This window comes from Carassius gibelio, chromosome B10, assembly GCF_023724105.1.
Source record: "Carassius gibelio isolate Cgi1373 ecotype wild population from Czech Republic chromosome B10, carGib1.2-hapl.c, whole genome shotgun sequence".
Taxonomy (NCBI): Eukaryota; Metazoa; Chordata; class Actinopteri; order Cypriniformes; family Cyprinidae; genus Carassius; species Carassius gibelio.
This window is the reverse complement of record NC_068405.1, coordinates 21763898-21784149: the sequence shown is the minus strand read 5'-3', so window position 1 is coordinate 21784149 and position 20252 is coordinate 21763898. Positions and strand designations below refer to the sequence as shown.

Sequence of the window (20252 nt, the reverse complement as noted above, 5' to 3'; positions counted from 1 at the left end):
CGGAACGGAGTCAAAGCAGAGTCAGGATTAACTTAGGCCTAGGCAACAGTAAAACTTAAACCAGCCCCAGAGACAATTCCACACAAGAGGAGCGGATAAGAGCCTGCAGATGCCCAGTTCTCTGATTCTCTTAAAAGAATCATAAGGTGTTGCTAAAAAGAACATTATTTTGTGTATTTAGTGTAATTAAATTTGTTTATGCGGATTAAGGTTTAAAAAAACACTTTATTTTCCACACACTGTACATTATTGTTTCTCCTCTATGCCCTGCCTCTCTGAAACGTGTCGTTTTTTTTTTACAAAGCTCATCGATCTGAAATGCGAGGTGTGCTCTGATTGGCTATCTATCCAGGACTTTGTGATCAGCCGTATTCCTCAAGCGTGTGAAGGAAATGTTACGCGTTATTGTGATGCGTGTCCCAGTCCAAACACTGGCACCACAAGACAAAAACAATAAAACCCATTACAAATTAGCCATTTGTTGCATCCAGTGGGGACATAATTACTGAATTATTATGACTTATGACTTATAATGTGTTTTGATGTGTTGCGTTGCATCACGCCATGTAAACATAAAACCATGTCTGCATTTGTGATCGGAGAAACAACAAACAACAAGCGCTATTGTGCAACACTGTTCAAAACTCACATTTGAATTATCAGTGGCAAATCATTTACATGTGTAAACGTACTTACAGACTGTGAGTCAGAATCGCTGGCATTGTAGTCTTCTCTCCCAGGATCAGGAAACAGTCCTCCATAAAATGTGCTGCACACATCTGAATATTTGTGATGAACTGTTTTGGAACAGAGTTGTAAATACAACTTAACCACTGATTTCTAGTTGTTTCCTCTTTTGGAAGGCCAAACAAAGTATTTTTTGCTTTCACAACGAAACCGCATCTCTACAACATGGCGCCAGCGGCTACAACATTGCAGCGAGAATAAAAGTTACATCTTCTTTCCTTGCATGAACATTTTTGTGGTGTTATGCAAATCTTCCCACATCATGACGTAGACATGTGGGGGTGTGTTTAAAAGAGGCATTTTAGGAGGGCGTGGACGAGTCTTAACATTTATAAAGAATATCTCTTTGGGTTTGAGACTTTAGTCTTTACAACTTTACAGATCTTCTTTATGCACCACGAGCATTTGCACCATATGACCCCTTTAAGGATCAAAAGTTATCTGGCACAGACATAAACGGCTCAAAAGGATGGCCTGCCAGGCCTTCCAAATGAAAGATAAGTCCCAAAAAGGAATCTGTGCATGGTGGAAAGTCCTAATGAATCTCGACCCCTGCATTAAACAGGAAACTCTTATGGGTAATTCTCAGCAGATATGGCAGGGGCGTAGATTACACGGGGGACACAGGGGACGTGTCCCCCCCACTTTTATCATCACGGAACTTCGTCTCCCGCACTTTTTCAGACAAGTGTGTTCGTATAGAGGTTTTCAAGAGCTGGTGTGAATAAATATAGATTTAAACTCAAAGATACAGGATTGTCTGCGATTGACCTGATGTTTTTTCGGACCGAGAAGGCGAAATGAACATCACTGAGCGCTAAACTCTCCTGCAGTGTGTGTGTGTGTGTTTCATTCATACTCGAAGCCGGAAGGCATCCTCAAGCAGAAATTCATAACAGGAAATTCCTAATATGGGCAACAGCGTCCAGCTATCGCTGTATGAAACAGCTGTTTTCGTTTTTTTCAAGTCCAAAAAAATCTCCAGCAGGTGATAAATAAAGTATATGAACAATTCAGTGCTAATTGACATAGCATTTATTACAGTATAGGAGATAAAAAAGTGTTTGTAGTATAAAAACAAATCATTATTATTTGTTATTGTCCATTAGTTATAGATTTCTAAGCCCCTTAAAAGCTAGAAATTATAGAAAAATTACAGTTGCCTATAGTATCCACTACCAGTCAAAAGTTTTTGAACAGTAAGCTTGTTAATGTTTTTTAAAGAAGTCTCACCTGCATTAATTTGATCCTGCATTAATTTGATCCAGAAATATTTTTACTAGCCTGTTTAAAATAGCTGTTTTCTATTTTAATATATTTTAAAAGGTTATTTATTGAGATTCCAAAGCTGATTTTTTTTGCATCATTACTCCAGTCACACGATCCTTCAGAAATAATTCTGATATTCTGATTAGCTGCTAAAAAAAGAAAAGAAAAAACTCATATTATGATAATGCTGAAAACAGCTGAGTAGAATTTTTATAGTTTTTAAGTTTCTTTGATGAGTAGACAGTTCAGAAGAGCAGCATTGATCTGAAATAGAAATCTCTTGTAAAATGATGTCTTAATCGTCACTTTTGATAAATGTAAAGAATCCTTGCTAAATAAAGCATTAATTTCTATAATTTATTTAACAATATATATATATATATATAGTAAGAGGGGCTGTAAACCATTGGAGGAAACTTTCGTCTCTTGAAAATGGGTCCGTCAAAATAATGCAGGCATACACATAAACTGAAACCTTTACTGGCTTTTATTTGACAGAGCTAATAAATCTCACTATGTATATATATATATATATATATATATATATATATATATGTGTGTGTGTGTGTGTGTGTGTGTGTGTGTGTGTGTGTGTGGGTGTGTGTGTGTGTGTGTGTGTGTGTGTTTGTGTGTTTGTGTGTGTGTGTGTGTCTGTGTGTGTGTGTGTGCGCGTGTGTGTGTGTGTGTGTGTGTGTGTGTGTGTGTGTGTGTGTGTGTGTGATTTTTGTCCCCCTCACTTCTGAAAAGATGGCTATGCCCCTGTATGGTTGCCACATAAACCTTAAGAGATGCAGTTCCCTACAGTGCAATGGACTGGGTCCAGATTGTGTTGCTTAGACCAGGAAGCAAAAAGATTCCATTTAAAGGCATACAGCATCTCGTGGAGGGAGCCCTAGAATTAAGAATAGTGTCGTAATCTCTGCCGATAGACCACATTACAACTCCGCTCAGGGGCCACTCCCATTACTTCCAAAAATCCAGATGGGGATGTCCAAATCATGCCCTGAGCCTAAGTCAGCAGGTCCTGGACAAGGGGAAACTCCCAAAGGGGACGGGCTAACAGACTACCCAATTCCAAGAACCACGTCTGAGTAGACCAGACGGCACCACCAACAAAATACATTCCACTTTTACCACCAGTACTCTACAAGGAACTGTTTGGAAGCAAATGGGTCAACAGAATGGCATAAAGACTGGTCCTGGCCAATCTTAGCTAGGACGTCCATACCCAGAGGCAACGGAGGAGACAAGGAAAACAGAAAGAGCAATGCGCATGCTCTAAGCAAACGATCACCTCCTCTTGGCCGAAACTCTGCCATACGAGACTCATCACCTGAGGCTGCAATCTCCATTCTCCAGCCTCCAAACACTGTCTCAAGAGTAATTCCATTCCTGAGTTCAAGTGACCTAGGACATGAACTGCTCTGATCGAAAGGAACTTGGTCTGTGTTCAAAGAACACAGATTGCCTTTCTGACAATCCATGTATGAGACCACAGCTGTCCTTGACCTAAATGTGACAATCACTCAATCGGTGTAAGAACCGTTTGAGTGCCAGAAATGCTGCTCCCAACAGTTTGTGTGATTGAGCTAATATCAGCCAATCATCAAGGTAACTAAAACCCTAAACCCTAGACCACAAAAAGGCCAGAGACACATCCATTCACCTTGCATTCGAGAAGTTCTTACAGTATTGGCAAACCTTATTCCAAAAGAAAGCCTGGGGAGCTTCTTGAGTCTCTTGACGATCTGGGTACAGACGTACACATCCTTGGATCGATGGTCCCAAACCAAACTCTATTTCAGATAGAGACAGAATGAACTTCTGTGTCAGCATCTTGAAACTGCTTACCCCAAGCACAATGTTAGGTGACGCAAATCCAAATAAAAAAAAGAACAGAGTTATTTCAGACAGGACCACTTTGGAAAGTTACTTGAGTTTACTGAACACAATTTATCTTTGGCGGTATGGTTCCTTATGGGGGTTCTTGCTCCCAAATTAACTGAACATACATGAGCTTAAACATTAACCCCCTGAAACCATCAGTTTGGAAATACATGACAATTAAGACACTAAATAATGTCTTTAAAAGTGAACAGTGGTAATCGTGTAGATGTGGCAGTGGGACATCTATCCTGTAGCTTGGTTATGAGGATGAGTGTCTCTCAGTGGACCTCAGTGAGGTCCATACAAACTGGGACTTGAAAGCCTTAGTGATCTGAAACAAAGAGACGACAACCAGAAGGTGCACAGTAATATGCTCATGTTTATTATGGAGAGGGAGGGAGGGATTGTTGCGAACCGTTTGAGCATGCTTACCGAGCAGTGGTGCCACTTATATATGTCCTGTGTCTAAATGGAGAATGGCAGTGATTGGAGCTATTTGACAGCTCACTGCATTAGCTGGTCGCAGCCTATGCCTCCGTGGCCTGACTGAACTAACACTGGCTCGATTAGTCATACAAACCACTGCTTGGTAGCATGAAACACCAAACATTTCCAGTGCACAATAATGTATGCTACAGTCTCCTAATGCAGCCAGATATGTGAAGCAAGTGTTGGTAGAGAAAGCACTGCATCAATCACATGAAGTAGGCAGACCATGGTGAGCATTAACAGCTTGCCATAAGAAATACTCTCACATGTGAACTCCTTTACACAGATAAGCACAATGCATCTCAGTTGGAATGACAAAAATGATTAGTCATGCAAATAATGTTGGTAGCCTGAATTGCTATTTGTTCCAGCCCAAAGTAGCAGCAGAGCTGAAAGAATAATAATTATTAACAAAAACCATAGTGCATGACAAATGTCAGTGTGGACTAAGCCTAAAAACATTCATATTAACGAGTTTGGAAGTGTAAGCAAAAAAATCAAGCTTCTGGAGCGGGAATCAGTCGAAAACGCTAGGCACGTTATACTTTCACTGAAGGAAGCAAACGATCTCTGCGTCAGCACGGAAAGTGAGGAACTAACTGATCTCTGCTTCATTACAGTTTGCACATATGTTTTCGTCGTGAACGTTGATCTTCCTTCAAAACAGCCGGTAAAAGAGTTGCGCGATAAAAGCGTCATCACTTCAACACGGAATTAGATCTGGCTTTTGTTCACACAGCGCTCGTCCCGGGTCGAACCCCGCAATGTTACTAGGTCCCCGACCCGGGTTTAATGCGGTAATCAATCCCAGGACATGGTTGCTTTCACACAGAAGGCGACCCGGCAATGTTCCGGAAATATTGCGGGTCCGACGTGCAGTGTGAAAGGGGCTTTACACAGATACTACATTTTTATAAGCTGTCGACCGACCAAAAAACAAGCGTTAAAGGTATACTCCACCCCAAAGTGATCAAAGTGTCATTAATCACTAAATCCCTCATTCCACGCTTTATTCGTCTTTGGAACACAATTTATGATAATTTATTTAAGATATTTTGGATCAAAACCGGGAGGCTTGAGACTGTCCCATAGCACAGACTGCTAAGAAAAGTTACTGTAACTTACACTGTAAACTTACACAGCAGCGACTCGTCAGAATAGTCCATCTGCCATAAGTGGTTCAACTGTAATGTTATGAAGCGATGACAATAATATTTGTAATGTACACAAAGACAGCAAAAATAACAACACATTGTCACATAGCAGCATTTAGGCATTACTCGGATTTTTGTTACAAGTCATTTCAAGTCGGTAATAGAAAGTCAATGGAGAGCGTTTGATTGGCCAGCCCAACCACACACACACACACACACACACACACACACACACACACACACACACACTCACACAGTGGGTGTGGTTTTCAGATTATGATGTGTGTCGCTCTGTCTCTATTGGTTCAAAACAAGTATAGGTCTGCAGAAAAGTAATGGGAGTTAACAAATCGGGGTGTTTTTAGACCATGATACCTGATTGGCTGACGTCATAGTGATGTAAGTTTAGGGGTGGGGTTGGGTAAGGGGGATCATTTTGATTACATGATTTAGAAACACCCAGCGGTTTGAAAACACCCACAAAGTCATAAACGCCCATTTTTGCTCAGTAGAGACCTAAACACTAGTGTTAGTGTGCGTTTTTGTATCGATATAATTTAATTGTGCCCAGGGGCGGGGTTAGGGCTGGGCTAAGGGGGCTGGAGCCCCGAATGTTTTCAGTAAAGCCCCGAATGTTTTTATTACCTCCATGCGATCAATGAGTTTTCATGCCCAATAAAGTAATTTATATTCGAATTTAAATAAATAAATATCTCTCGACTCTCACGTCCACAGTGTCTGTAAATTTACCCAAGTAAGTTACGCTTTGTCATTCACACCCCACGAAAACCGCCCACTGATTCTAGTGCTTATGACTGACATGTAAACTGACCAACCATCGATGAGCGTCTGTACGATCCAGCCAATGAAATGAGATCTTTTGGAGGCAGGCGGTTTGTTGGCGTGTAGTATTTTACTAGATCAATTTATTTGAAAATTAAAATGTATTATTCAAAATTCATCTTCTTCTTCTTCAAAAAAAAAAGGAGTAACCCCCCCCCCCCCCCCCCCCCCCCGGCCAAAACACTTAAACGCCAAGATACAACAGCTTCAGGTATCTGTAACTTTTAATCATAGTATTATATTTCTTTTTCGGTTTTAAATTGTGGCTGATTTAACGTTTCATTTTGAACATCTAACAGTTAACGGTTGCGCAGCACAGTCTTTAGGACACGGACACACACACACACACACACACACACACAGAGCGGTTATAATGTTTGCTAAGCACTGTCTGTGGCAGACTTTTCTGTCAGGACAACAATTCAATAAACATTAAGATAATAAAAAAAGACATATTTCGCAAAGGAAATGGTTCCAAACAAAGCATGTTGTTGTTCCCTGCAGCAACACACAGTGGTGTTTACTGAATAAATTTGCTTGAGTAACTTTTGTACTTTTTTTCAGAATGAATCATCCGTTTCTAATGAATCCATTGATTAAATGACTCACAGACTCACTCATTAAGGCAGTGGCATGCCGCCACCTAGTAGCAAAGTACCATTCTATTTTTTTTTATAATTTCATATTTCTGTATTCCAAATTTTATATTTGATACATTAGCCTCATAAGATTATTTACGCAATTTGTAAGTGATGTGTAAGTGCTCCTTCAAAAATATAAGTGTATAGAGCCCTGCGTTTATAATTATACTTGGCTTTAAGTGTATATAAACACAGAGATAAAGTCCTTTGACCGGTATATCTTTGTAGAGTAAGAGTGTGTTAGTGCACTGCTTAATGTTTGCTTCTTATCCCTGTTCTACCAGGACTAGTGTAGCCAGTCAGGCTTGATTAGAAAATAAAATAAAACAGAGAAAGAGACAAAATAAAGTGAGATAGAGACACAACATCAGCATATGTGCCAGGATACAAGGGATAAACTTTAAATAAAATGTTTTAAATTTGTTTCTTTGTTTTTGTATATTTTAAACAAGGTAAATCTTTCTGATTTATTAAAATAAAAAGTCACATACATGGATTTTTCTAGGCTAAACTCCGGATCTCCACTCACTCTAGAACCACCCCTTGGTTATGACAACAAACTGTTAGAAGAAAGGGATCATTGGGGTTCTATATAGAACCATAGGGTTCTTTACTCAACTCCAAAGAACCTTTTATGCTAGTAAGGTTCTACAATGACAAGAAAGAACCCTTTTGGCACAAAGGGTTTATATCTTGAATTTTGTGATCATTCACATGCATTCATAAATGCATTTTAATACACCGAATAATGCAGTGAAAGAACGCACTCAAAATGCACACGCGCACAAGTATGACTTCATCATGTAACTTTACATTAGCCTAGATGCGTGCACTTTTTAGGCACGATTTGTTTAGTTTTGACTATACTTGACGAACTCCCGAAATGCTTCAAATGATTTGCGATCCCCAAACTGACTCAAGTGATTCGCGATTCCTCTACGAACTCCCGAACTGATTCAAATGATTCGTGATCCCCAAATTGACTCAAATGATTCGCGATCCCGCTGCGAACTCCCGAACTGACTCAAATGATTCGCGAACCCGCTACGAACTCCCGAACTGACTCAAATGATTCGCGATCTCGCTACGAACTCCCGAACTGACTCAAATGATTCGCGAACCCGTTAAGAACTCCCGAACTGAATCAAATGATTCGCGAAACCGCTACGAACTCCCGAACTGACTCAAATGATTCGCGAACCCGCTACGAACTCCCGAACTGACTCAAATGATTCGCGATCTCGCTACGAACTCCCGAACTGACTCAAATGATTCGCAAACCCGTTACCAACACCCGAACTGAATCAAATGAGCTGCGTCTGGGGCCGATGACGTCACTTCCATGGAGGCATGTTGTACACGCCCCCGTCCATTGACTCCGCCCCCACGTCAAAACAGTGCCACAAAGAGAGACGTGCAGAAAAGTGAAGTGCAAAGGAAAAATGGCATTGCAAGCTCAAACTAGACTGACAAGCAACATAAAAGCAGCGTTGCAAATAAATTAATAGATATGACCATGGAAAATATTTATTGCAAAATCATTGCTTTCGCGCTGTTTCATTTGTTTTGCAATTCTTAATTTTTGTTTGCAAAAAACAAGTGTATTTTCCTCAATACTTTAAATAAAATGTTTTACATTTGTTTTTATTGTTTTTGTATATTTTAAACAAGGTAAATCTTTCTGATTTATTAAAATAAAAAGTCACATACATGGATTTTTCTGGGCTAAGCCCCGGATCTCCACTCACCCTAGAACCACCCCTGATTGTGCCTATTAAACAAAGTGATTAGTATTACTTATTATCGTCACTATTCGCAAAGAAGACCACTGCATTATGATTTTGCACTGGCCCGATGCACATCAGAACTGGTTCAAACTTTATGCAATTTTTTTTTTTTTAAGTCACGATTAAAATAAGGTGGCGTTATAAACAAGCATTGTAATACATAATGCAATATGTTATATGCAATAACAGTATGCAATAATAACTTTGAGTGTACATTTTTAATTTTAATTAAATTTATTAAAAGGATTCCACCTTATGAGACAAAGCCCTCCCTACTCTAACCCTACCCGATACTTTTTTATTATTTCCTTAATTTTTATTAAAAATAGATGCTTTTCTGATGTGATATGAAATTTGAAAAGGGAGAAAAAAAGTTAGCCAAAAGGCAGATTCGAACGCGTCGAACGCGTCAAAATGAGTTTGATACAATCTTTACCACCTATGCCACCGAATCTGACAACTAACTACAGTGGTGGCTTAAGATCATCGCAGGGGGTGCAAAACCCCCCTTGACGCCGGACCTGATACAGTCACATACCCCCCTCCCCCCCAAGTCCACATGTTTGCTTTATAGTAAATTGTTTTTTTGCATACATATTTGCATATTACATTCTTCGATCACGTCGTGTCGAATAACACAGACCAGAACATAGGAGGAGTTTAACAGAGGTGCATGTAAATAACAGCTCGGTGGGCAGGAACGAAGCGTTGCGTGATCACAAATAGCATAGCCTACTTATTTAGTATGGATACCAAAGCAACATTTTTTTTAGATACTGGGCGTGGATGAGGACCAAAGACTTGTCTGGGAGACTGTCTCGTATTATAAAACCATGAAAGGTCTGCAGATGTGATCTGGAGAAAACTTGCCTCTCCATCACTCTACTTCCGCATCAAACATGCGTTTAACACTCAACATGTTCTGCTGAGCACACCAACACTGAAGTAAATGCTATTTGCATCGGTTTGCATGTTTTCAACATTAACTTCACCGAAATATCTGCCTGGGACGCGGCAGGAGACTTCAGAGATCATATGGAGGGGAATATGGACATGGATGATGTTTCTCCATCCCATCATCAGCATCAGCGAGGATTGTGGAAATCCTTCCACGGCAGACCCAAACTCACCAGCAGCCCCAAACTGGGCAAAAAAGACCGAAAGCAGGAAAGCGGGTTTTGGATATTTAAAAAGAAACGACCAAATGGTTTGGAGCGAACGATGTCTTCGTCTCAACCCAATCTGCACAGCGCAGCAGCCGCTCCAGATGGTGCCGAGAGCGGAAGGACGCGCAGCGACTCGCCCGAGCAGGGTGTCGGTACGGCGGCCGCAGCAGCAGCGTCGCTCGGTGCGGAGATCCAGATGCTGAAAAGAACAGTCAGCTCCAAACCGACGCTGTCCCAGTTGGTGCAGTCTCAACATAAACCTGCTCTGCAAGGGTCCACATGCACCGATGAATCTGTGATGAATGGTTTGGAGGAAGAGATCAATAAAAGTGTGGTAAGATGATTTATAATTTATAATAGTTTTTGCCATAGCACTGCAGTAATATGTGATGGATGCAGTTATCTCATACAGATAGTTTATGCTTAACATTTGCAGATGTTTTAGAAAAATAGATTGTTAGTATTGTAGGGTTTTGTGACGCTGCAGCTTCCTAATTATAAACGTATTAAAACATATTTAGAGTAGCCTACTTTCTAGTAGTGATAGACTTTTTTAGGTAAAATGAGTCATCAGCAAATGTGAAACTAAATTCAGGGCTATAGAAAATATGTTTGCTACAAAATATTACAACACATACATTTTCTTATAAGAAACATGATTAGTTACAGCAAATTTCCTACTGGAAAAGCCATGCTATATTAGTTTAAGCTCATTTGTTATAGGTAAAACTTGATCAAAGGTGTACCCAGTCAATCTCAAACATCCCAGCTTGAAGCAGACCACAAATGAGCAGCACATTCAGATAGACACCATCTGAAACCAGATTAATGCACAGGCTGAAATCCGTTAGATCCTGAAGCTTGATCACATCCACCTTGAATGATGTTAGAGAAATGGAAACATTTCAGAATGACTTGGATTGGGTTTAAAGGGCAGTTGACGATCAAGACCATTTGTCTCATTTTACCTGATGTCCCACTTTTGTCTGCACCCTACCAACTGCTTTGAATACAAACAAACAAGAAAAAAATTATTTTTACACTGTAATATTTTTTAATTGCAAGGCCAAATCAGAAGTCATGCCAGAACTCATTATTATCAGTAGTCAGTCATTTTTTGTTGCATGCATGCATGTGGATATCTTTGACCTTGCACATACACATTTAAGCCTTTAATGGGTGCACACCAAGGTTTACCTAAATCAGGTGTTTTTGTGCATGGTCATTTTTACATTTGTAGATGCAAAGTGATGCGTTTGCATAGTCAAACTCGTGTCAGATTCCCATTCACACAAGGACATGCGCCAGAACGAGCTTGTGTCAGCCTTTTTTCCACAAGTTTCCTTTTAAAACTGTAAAGTTTAGTCTTGACATTGAGTTTTGTCTACAACTGTTAGTTTCAGTCATGTTGGCACTGTACAGTTAGTTGTCTCTGTTCCTGGGGGTGTTTGCCAAGCTGGTTTTGCAGGAAGAGGAACTTGCCTAAAAGACACACAAACACATACAACAGGCTTAAAGCCAAACAGGGTGCCAAGTGTTGAGTAAGGTTGCAGAAGTGAATTACTGTCTTTATTAGCACATTTTATTTAATTAGTTGTGTTATGTGCATCAGATTTTAGAGATCCATAAACACAGCTTAAACATTTTTTGCATACATATAAATCTAAAAAAACAAAAGAGATCTTCTTTTGTTGTTTTTTTGATAGCAGCAGTGGTGTGTTTTGCTTAAAGCGATCGTTTACCAGAAAATAAGACTTAATTCAACACCAGGTTGTTACAAACCTGTACAGTATGTCTTTCTTTCTTATTTATGACACAGAAAAAAAATATTTTCTAAAAGTAAATAGGTGTATTTCAGAATTAAGAGCGTCACTGTGTTCATTTACATGCGGGCATCATATAATACAGTGTTTTCAGAGCGGCCTGGCTCATGGTAGTGCTGCTTCTCATGAACTCCTTCTCTGCAAGCACTGAGAGTTTATTTTTATTTATTAAAAAAATAATAATAATAAAATCTAAAATCGGTTTATCGGTTTACTTGCACGTCATGTGGCCATTTACTGACATTAGAGAACCGCGAACTTGCAAATGTGTTAATACATTACTGACATATTTACTTGAAATCTAGTAGGAGTAAATTTTTTATGTTTAAGAGGTGTGGCTGACAAAAAAGTTCAAGAATCTCCGCCTGAGAAAAAAGAAAGTCTGATGTAAATGATGACAGGATTTTAATCTTTTTAAAATAACAGTTCAAAATGGCTTCTATTGAGCAAGAAACCCTGAACAATAGAGTTTTCGACTAGACATTAAAACGTAGTGTACATATAGCTTTTCTGAATGCATGTCGATCCCAAGCCATTGCATCACCGGCTTAACAGCCACCAATAGTGTGGTGGAGATTAGAGTCAAACAAACAACATGGCCTGGAGCTTAGAGTTCCTCTGGATCATCACTGCATGTGTGGACTTGACAAACAGTTTTGGTATGGAGCTGCATGAGCTGTCTTTGTGGATAGATGAGGAAGGCATCTGGGGAGGTTTGAGATTTGATAAACAGCAGTAGGCCTTTGTTAAGAAATCTGTAAGTCAGGATCTGGCAGAGGAGATGATCTATCTGCTCAGGAGTGGAACCTCTACATGTGTCTTATGCAGTGATTTCGGTGAGCATGTTGATTGTGTACTGTATGTGGTTGGAGTCACGGTATGATGGAAATGAAGTAAAGACAGATGTCTAGTATTGGTTGCTATCACGCTCACACCGTTTCCAGATTCTGGAGCAGGAGGGAGTTTATAACAAGACTTTGATTTATAGGCACAATCAACATGAGCTACTTAAACAGACCTCAATAAAGATGTTCAGTGCAGTGATTGACATGTTTCATTGACTGGCACCGTTCCCCATGTCAGAGTATTTCTCCTTGCTCTTGTAATCTCCTCGCAGTGGAGGTGAGACGACAGGTGTCTTTGCTTACAGAGATGCTCTAAACAGTACAGAGAAAGGTGAATTCATCTTAGACACGTCTTATAGGGGAGCATGGAACGAGGGCTGGATGATTAATTGAAATAAAAATGCAATCTCAACATGCAGTGAGATTCTCAAATCACAAAGGCTGTGATTTCATTTAATAATTATGTGCACTGCATGTTTCAGAGTTAAGCCTGGCACTGTGTTTATCTTCTCACGAGCAGCTCATGAACCAGTGTTTTTAGTGTCTTCTTCACACAAACTCCATCTCTGCATCAACAAAACAGAAGCCCTAAGGTGTGAGACATTCAGGTGTGAGTCTGACCAGTTATCAGACGAGGAGATAAAACATTTCATTCATTTTATTTGGAAGTCTGTTTGTCCTTTTTTTCCGTTTGATTTTTAGCAATGCAGAAATGATCGAGGAAGATAAATATTGTATATGTAAATATAAATCAGCTTTAAGAACTTCTTTATCTCAAACATGACACCAGGATGTTGTTAGAGGAATCCCTGATCTAATAACAATATCCTATATCCTTCTTCTTGACAGTCCTGTCATTAACAGGATGTTAAATAAGCTCTAAAGGTCCACAATGCAAATCGCCTGCTTTCAGCTGACACTGCAAACACACTTAAGTGTGTGAGAGAAATGTGTTTTTGACCTCATCTCTCACTCGAGGGTGAAAAAGAGGAAGTAGAATGTGTGTAATGCTCGTCAAATATTGTCTGTGTGTTTAAGTTACATAATTAGTGGTGCTGTGTTTTCTGAAGCCCCAAAATATTCAACATTGTCACATAACTTGTTCTGCACCATTGGTGCTACAAATATGAATCAAATCAAGAGGCTTGTCGAGGAGAGGTTTGCTAATATTTTCAGACCTGTGATCAGACCATCTGTTTTTACTTGAGGACTTTATAGGCTTTTTTTTTTTCTAGAAATTTGGGAAATTCTTATACATTTAATAATTAAAGTCAATTGCAATAATAAGGCATTTGGGGCTGTTAACAAACAAATAAAATCATGATCAACAAAGTTCATGCAATGCAGAGGAAGCTGCATCTGAAGTGGTATTTAGATATATATACACACCGTTTTACGCAAGACATGAATGCTTTAACCTGCAGTTACAAATTCATAAATAATGTAGCGATATTTTAATCTTAAAATATTGACTACTGATATTTGAAATGATTTTAAAATCATATGTAACAAGGTACTTTAAATGTGAAATTAAAAGCACTGTTAATAAGTGAGTATTTGTGATTAAACCCAATCATTTAAAAGTTTGATTCATTTATGTTGCTCAGAGACACAAAACATGGCTGTGGCTTTGTTTGAAACCAGTTTTGTTGGTAAAATTGGCAAAAAATTGGCAATAAAGTGTCTAAAACATAAATATCTTAATATTATCTTATTGAACTGTTGTGTAAAATCCATATCTCATTTGTGATTTTTGCAACAAAAAAAAAATGGCACTCTCTGTGTGATATTGATCAACTATATGAAATTATATAAATATATACATTTTCTTCCCGCATATTTAGAATTTTAGGAGCGTTCTTAATTAATTTTATTGTACTGAATCAAGCAGTGAAAGAACACATTCTAAATGAGCATTCAGTATAGCTAGTGTTTAAGCACTCATAAGTCCTCTTACAATCAATGAAGCTGTCCATACACCCATAAAAATAAAATATGATGTAACATAAGCAGGCCAAAATGTAATGGCAGCAACTATTTACACTAAGTCAAATAGCAATAGATGCTATTTAAACTAAGTGAAAATAGCATATTTTCTTAGCGACAGAGGCTATTTACACTAAGTGCAAATAGTGATGGATGCTATTTACAAGAAGTGCAGATAGCAATATATTCTATTTACACTGTTAAAATAGCAGGATTTACTGCTATTTATACTTCTTATTGGATTATAAATATTATATAGTATTATATAACATTATAGTACATTATAAAACAGTATGCACTAATAATGTATTTAGTGTAAATTATCATTTTAATTCAAATGATTAAACAAATGCCACCTTGTTGGGACATTAAAGCCCTCCCTTCTTACCCAATACTATATTTTTAACTTATTGATTAATTGTCTTCATTTTTATTGAAAATGCAAGTGCTGGTCATATAAATAGAATAGCATCAAAAAGTTGATTTATTTCATTAATTCCATTCAAAAAGTGAAACTTGTATAGCATATTCATTCATTCATTACACACAGACTGATATATTTCAAATGTTTATTTCTTTTAATTTTGATGATTATAACTAACAACTAAGGAAAATCCCAAATTCAGTATCTCAGAAAATTAGAATATTGTGAAAAGGTTCAATATTGAAGACACCTGGTGCCACACTCTAATCAGCTAATTAACTCAAAACACCTGCAAAGGCCTTTAAATTATCTCTCAGTCTACAGTAGTTCTGTAGGCTACACAATCATGGGGAAGACTGCTGACTTGACAGTTGTGCAAAAGACGACCATTGATACATTGCAAAAGGAGGGCAAGACACAAAAGGTTGTTGCAAAAGAGGCTGGCTGTTCACAGAGCTCTGTGTCCAAGCACATTAATAGAGAGGCAAAGGGAAGGAAAAGATGTGTAAGAAAAAAAGTGTACAAGCAATAGGGATAACCGCACCCTGGAGAGGATTGTGAAACAAAACACATTCAAAAATGTGGGGGAGATTCACAAAGAGTGGGCTGCAGCTGGAGTCAGTGCTTCAAGAACGACTACACACAGACGTATGCAAGACATGGGTTTCAGCTGTTGCATTCATTGTGTCAATCCACTCTTGAACAACAGACAGCGTCAGAAGCGTCTCGCTTCAAAAAGGATTGGACTGCTGCTGTGTAATCCAAAGTTATGTTCTCTGAAGAAAGTAAATTTTGTATTTTTGCTTTGGAAATCAGGGTCCAAAAGTCTGGAGGAAGAGAGGAGAGGCACACAATCCACGTTGCTTGAGGTCTAGTGTAAAGTTTCCACAGTCAGTGACTGTTTGGGGTGCCATGTCATCTGCTGGTGTTGGTCCACTGTGATTTCTGATATCAAACTTGCCTGACCTTAACCCCATAGAAAAACTATGGGGTATTGTGAAGAGGAAGATGTGATATGCCAGACCCAAAAATGCAGAAGAGCTGAAGGCCACTATCAGAGCAACCTGGGCTCTCATAACACCTGAGCAGTGCCACAGACTGATCGACTCCATGCCACGCCGCATTGCTGCAGTAATTCAGGCAAAAGGAGCCACAACTAAGTTTTGAGTGCTGTACATGCTCATACTTTTCATGTTCATACTCTTCATTTGGCCAAAATTTCTAAAAATCCTTTCTTTGTATTGGTCTTAAGTAATATTCAAATTTTCAGAGATACTGAATTTAGGAATTTTCTTAGTTGTCAGTTCTAATCATCAAAAAAAAAAAAAAAAAAACATTTGAAATATCTCAGTCTGTGTGTAATGAATGAACATAATAAAATTTCACTTTTTGAATAAATAAATTAAATAAATAAACTTTTTGATGATATTCTAATTATGACCAGCACCTGTAAATGCCTTTCCGATGAAAAAAAAAAAGTTTGGTAAAAGGCGAATTCGAATTCGGGAAGATCACCTCAAAGAGATTTCAGTATGTGCTTTACCAACTACACCACTGGAGCTGACGACTGACAGCCATCTTTTATAGTGTTGACCCTATCACATGTTTGTGGGTGGAGCTTGTGTAAATAGTTTCTGCCAACAAGGCAGGCTATTTGAACTTAGTGTAAATAGACACTCTGAAATGTAATAAGCTATCGGAACTTCATTTTAAGTATTAACGTTTTATTGAAAAACCAGGGTGTTTTGTGGTGTTATGGGGGTCCCTTAATGCTTTTGGGAGGTCCTGGACCCCCCCTTAATTCGAACACTGGATGTTGGGGGGAAACAGTTTTCCGTGATATACATTCTTTAAATGATTTTCAGCTGGTGTTCAAGTTGGTGGCTTAAATAGGTGCAATGATGGTAGTTTATGAATACACAACTATTCAGACTAAACCATTAACCACTAGGCCACACCACTGGAAAAACCACTTGACTTTTTCTGGACTCTGTAACAGGGGTTTTTTAAGCCTGTTTTTTTTCAGATGTGTGAAGTTGATATCACATGCACAGTGTTTCATTTCCTATGCAAAAATTAGACAATTGACAACAGATAGCTAGTTTAGCCTTCTGTGACTCTTGCTTTTTTATTTTATTTGCAGCTTATTCAGTTCAAGAACTGGTTACTCATCTTAGATCATCTGACTGAAATAAAGTGACCAACCACAAAAGATAAGATGAAGTTATTAAGCAGCATGCAGCAAAGTAGAAGCTTATTTCACTAGTGAACATCTCCACAAAAGTGTACAAGGAAGAAATTGGTAGAAAATGAGTATTGACTTTGTGAAAGTATCAAAAACAAAGTGTAATCACATTATTCCGATTAACTTATTGCTTCATCTTGTGCCTTGGGCAATTTAGCTTTTAGTGTGAACAGAGAAATTACTTGTTGCAATACACTGTCATAATATTTCTACATAACAGCCAAAACCATGACTGAAACAAGAAAATATGTTGTATTGAGTCCAGTTAAACGAATGCAGAGTGCAAATGGCCATTCTAACAAAACTATTTGAATAGAATAATACTTGGTCTGTAAAACAAGAGCTCAGTGTTGTTCTCAATTCTGGTTTTAGAGCACCAGTTTATCAGTTTTGAGCATTTTGCAACATCCTGTCAGAATTTCAATCATAAATTCTCCAGGAGTTTGTTTTCTAATATGAGAATGTTTGAGGAAGTAAAACCCTATAAGGTTTGTCATTAAGGGCTTTGGGTGTATGAAATGTTTGAAGAGGTCCTGTCAGTCATTCACACTAAAGTATCTGGGAAAATGTGTGTTTTATTCAGGGGATTGTTGCAGCTGGTAATGGTGGAACACAGCCTTCACTGCCCACGTCAGCACTGTACCAGCTAGACATCATGCTGAAAAAAGGAAACAACCTTGCCATTCGAGACAGAGGCGGTAAGACCTGCATCTCTGATGTTCATGTTGTCTCCATTAATACCACTGTCAGGAAATGTGTGTTTTACTTTTAATAAGATGTATTCATATGCTACTTCAAACTTATGTTCCTTCTATTATTTGCTGAAATGTGTGATCTTTTTTTTTTTTTTTTTTTAGATCAAACTGCTCAGAATATAATTTAACCTGGGCCAAACAACTTCCCTAGTGACACCTTAGCAACAACACAATGTAGAACACACCTTAGCAACCACACAGAACACACCCAGGACACCCTAGCAACCTCATAATGTAGACCACACCCTAGCAACACATTAGCAACCACACAGAACACACCCAGGACACCCTAGCAACCTCATACTGTAGACCACACCCTAGCAACACCTTAGCAAGCAACCACATGGAACACACCCAGCACACCCTAGCAACACTTTAGCAACCACATATTGTAGAACATACCCTAGCAATACCTTAGCAACCACAAAGAAGAAACACACCCAGGACACCCTAGCTACACCTAAGCAACCAGAACACACCCTAGCAACACTTTAACAACCACACGGATCACACCCTGAACACTATAGCCACATATTAGTATTTTCACTGAGGAATTGCTGCAATTTACTGAAAAGTGTTATCAATTATTTATTTATTTTAGATCAAAATGCTCTTGTGTTTCAGGAACAAGTGACCCATATGTGAAGTTCAAAATAGCTGGCAAAGAAGTTTTCCGTAGTAGAATCATCCACAAGAACCTTAATCCAGTTTGGGACGAGCGTGTTTGTCTGATAGTGGACAATTTACAAGAGCCTCTGTATATTAAGGTAAAATTACCACTTTTATTCGCAGTGTTTATGGATGCTTGTTACCATTACAGTATTTAGTATAAATTCTGAATTAATGACTCGGTTTGTTTTAGTGAATCAGAATCATATAGCTTGACCGGTGTATTCTGAAACCCAAAATGATAAGTGGCGTGACATACTTGGAATTTGTGCTCTGCTTAACAAAAAAAAAATCCAAAGTGCACACACACACACAGAGCAGTGATAACACACACACTGTGAACACACACCCAGAGCAGTGGGCAGCCATTTATGCTGCGGCCCCGGGGAGCAGTTGGGGGTTCAGTGCCTTGCAGAATGGCACCTAAGTCATGGTATTGAAGGTGGAGAGAGCACTGTACATGCACTCCCCCCACCCACAATTCACAACCTTTCAATTGTCCAACTCTCTAACCATTAGGCCACGACTTCCCCTTAAATGAATGATTCTAATGAGACAATTAATTTTGGTGAATAAAAACTTACTGCATGACTGGTGTAGTCTAGTTTCTGAATAAATGGCTCTTATGAGCGGATTCATTTTAGTGAATCAAATCTTATTTTTGCCCAGTGAATTCCAAAACCCAATGTACTGACTCTTATGAGGTGAATCATTTTAGTGAATCTGCGTGAACAGTGTGGTCTGAATCCCAAATGAATTAGTCTTTTGAGCTGGTTCTTTTTAGAGAATCAAAAACATTACAGTGCAAACAAAATACACTGATTCAAATCCAAATGACTCTTAAGAGATGATTCATTTTAGTGAATCAGAAACATTCCAATTCCTGAACAAACAGCTCTTATGAACCAGTGATTTTTATTTACTCAAAAACATTACAGCACGAACAATAAAGACAGATTCCAGAACAAATGACTCTAAAAAAATGATCTTTTTAGTGTATCAAAAACATACCATGTGACTTTATATGCCAATCTGGACAAATTACTTTTATGAGCCGATTCATTTTAGCAAATCCAAAACTGTAGCCTACATTCTGAAGTCTGAACAATTCTGACTGATTCCAAAATGAACGACTCTCATGAGCCGGTTTGTTTCAGTGAATCAAAAACATAATGCGGGACTGGTGTGTTCTGATTCCTGAATGAATTAATTCACTAGTGAAACAAAAGTATTACAGACTGAACAATGTAGACTGATTCCAGTACAACAGACTCTTATGAGCTGGTTCTTTTTATTGAAGCGACAAGAGTAATCAATCAGTCATTAAGAAGTCTAGAATGATCTGTGATATTTCTTCCTAAAGAATTTTCACTTCTGTTATCTATTTTAGGTGTTTGACTATGATTTTGGCCTTCAAGATGATTTTATGGGCTCAGCTTACCTGTACCTTGATTCTCTGGAACTGCAGAGGTATCGTGCTTTCATCATTCCTGCAAAATTATAACAATTCAACAGTTAGTGT

At 38.5% G+C, this 20252-nt stretch overlaps 1 protein-coding gene across 4 annotated transcripts in view; it reads left to right on the top strand.

The window, feature by feature from the left end:
* Window positions 1-9490: 9490 nt before the first annotated feature.
* LOC127966053 (multiple C2 and transmembrane domain-containing protein 1) overlaps window positions 9491-20252 on the top strand; it is a 28613-nt gene continuing 17851 nt past the window's right edge. For 2 of the 4 annotated variants that reach the window (XM_052566876.1, XM_052566874.1), the window contains exons 1-4: window positions 9494-10317; window positions 17890-18004; window positions 18686-18828; window positions 20121-20200. In XM_052566876.1, coding sequence (XP_052422836.1) covers window positions 9853-10317; window positions 17890-18004; window positions 18686-18828; window positions 20121-20200 — 803 coding nt within the window. In that variant the 5' untranslated portion in view covers window positions 9494-9852. Of the gene's footprint in view, window positions 10318-17889; window positions 18005-18685; window positions 18829-20120; window positions 20201-20252 lie in introns of all 4 variants that reach the window. The other 2 variants (XM_052566877.1, XM_052566875.1) reach the window with 2 other exon arrangements.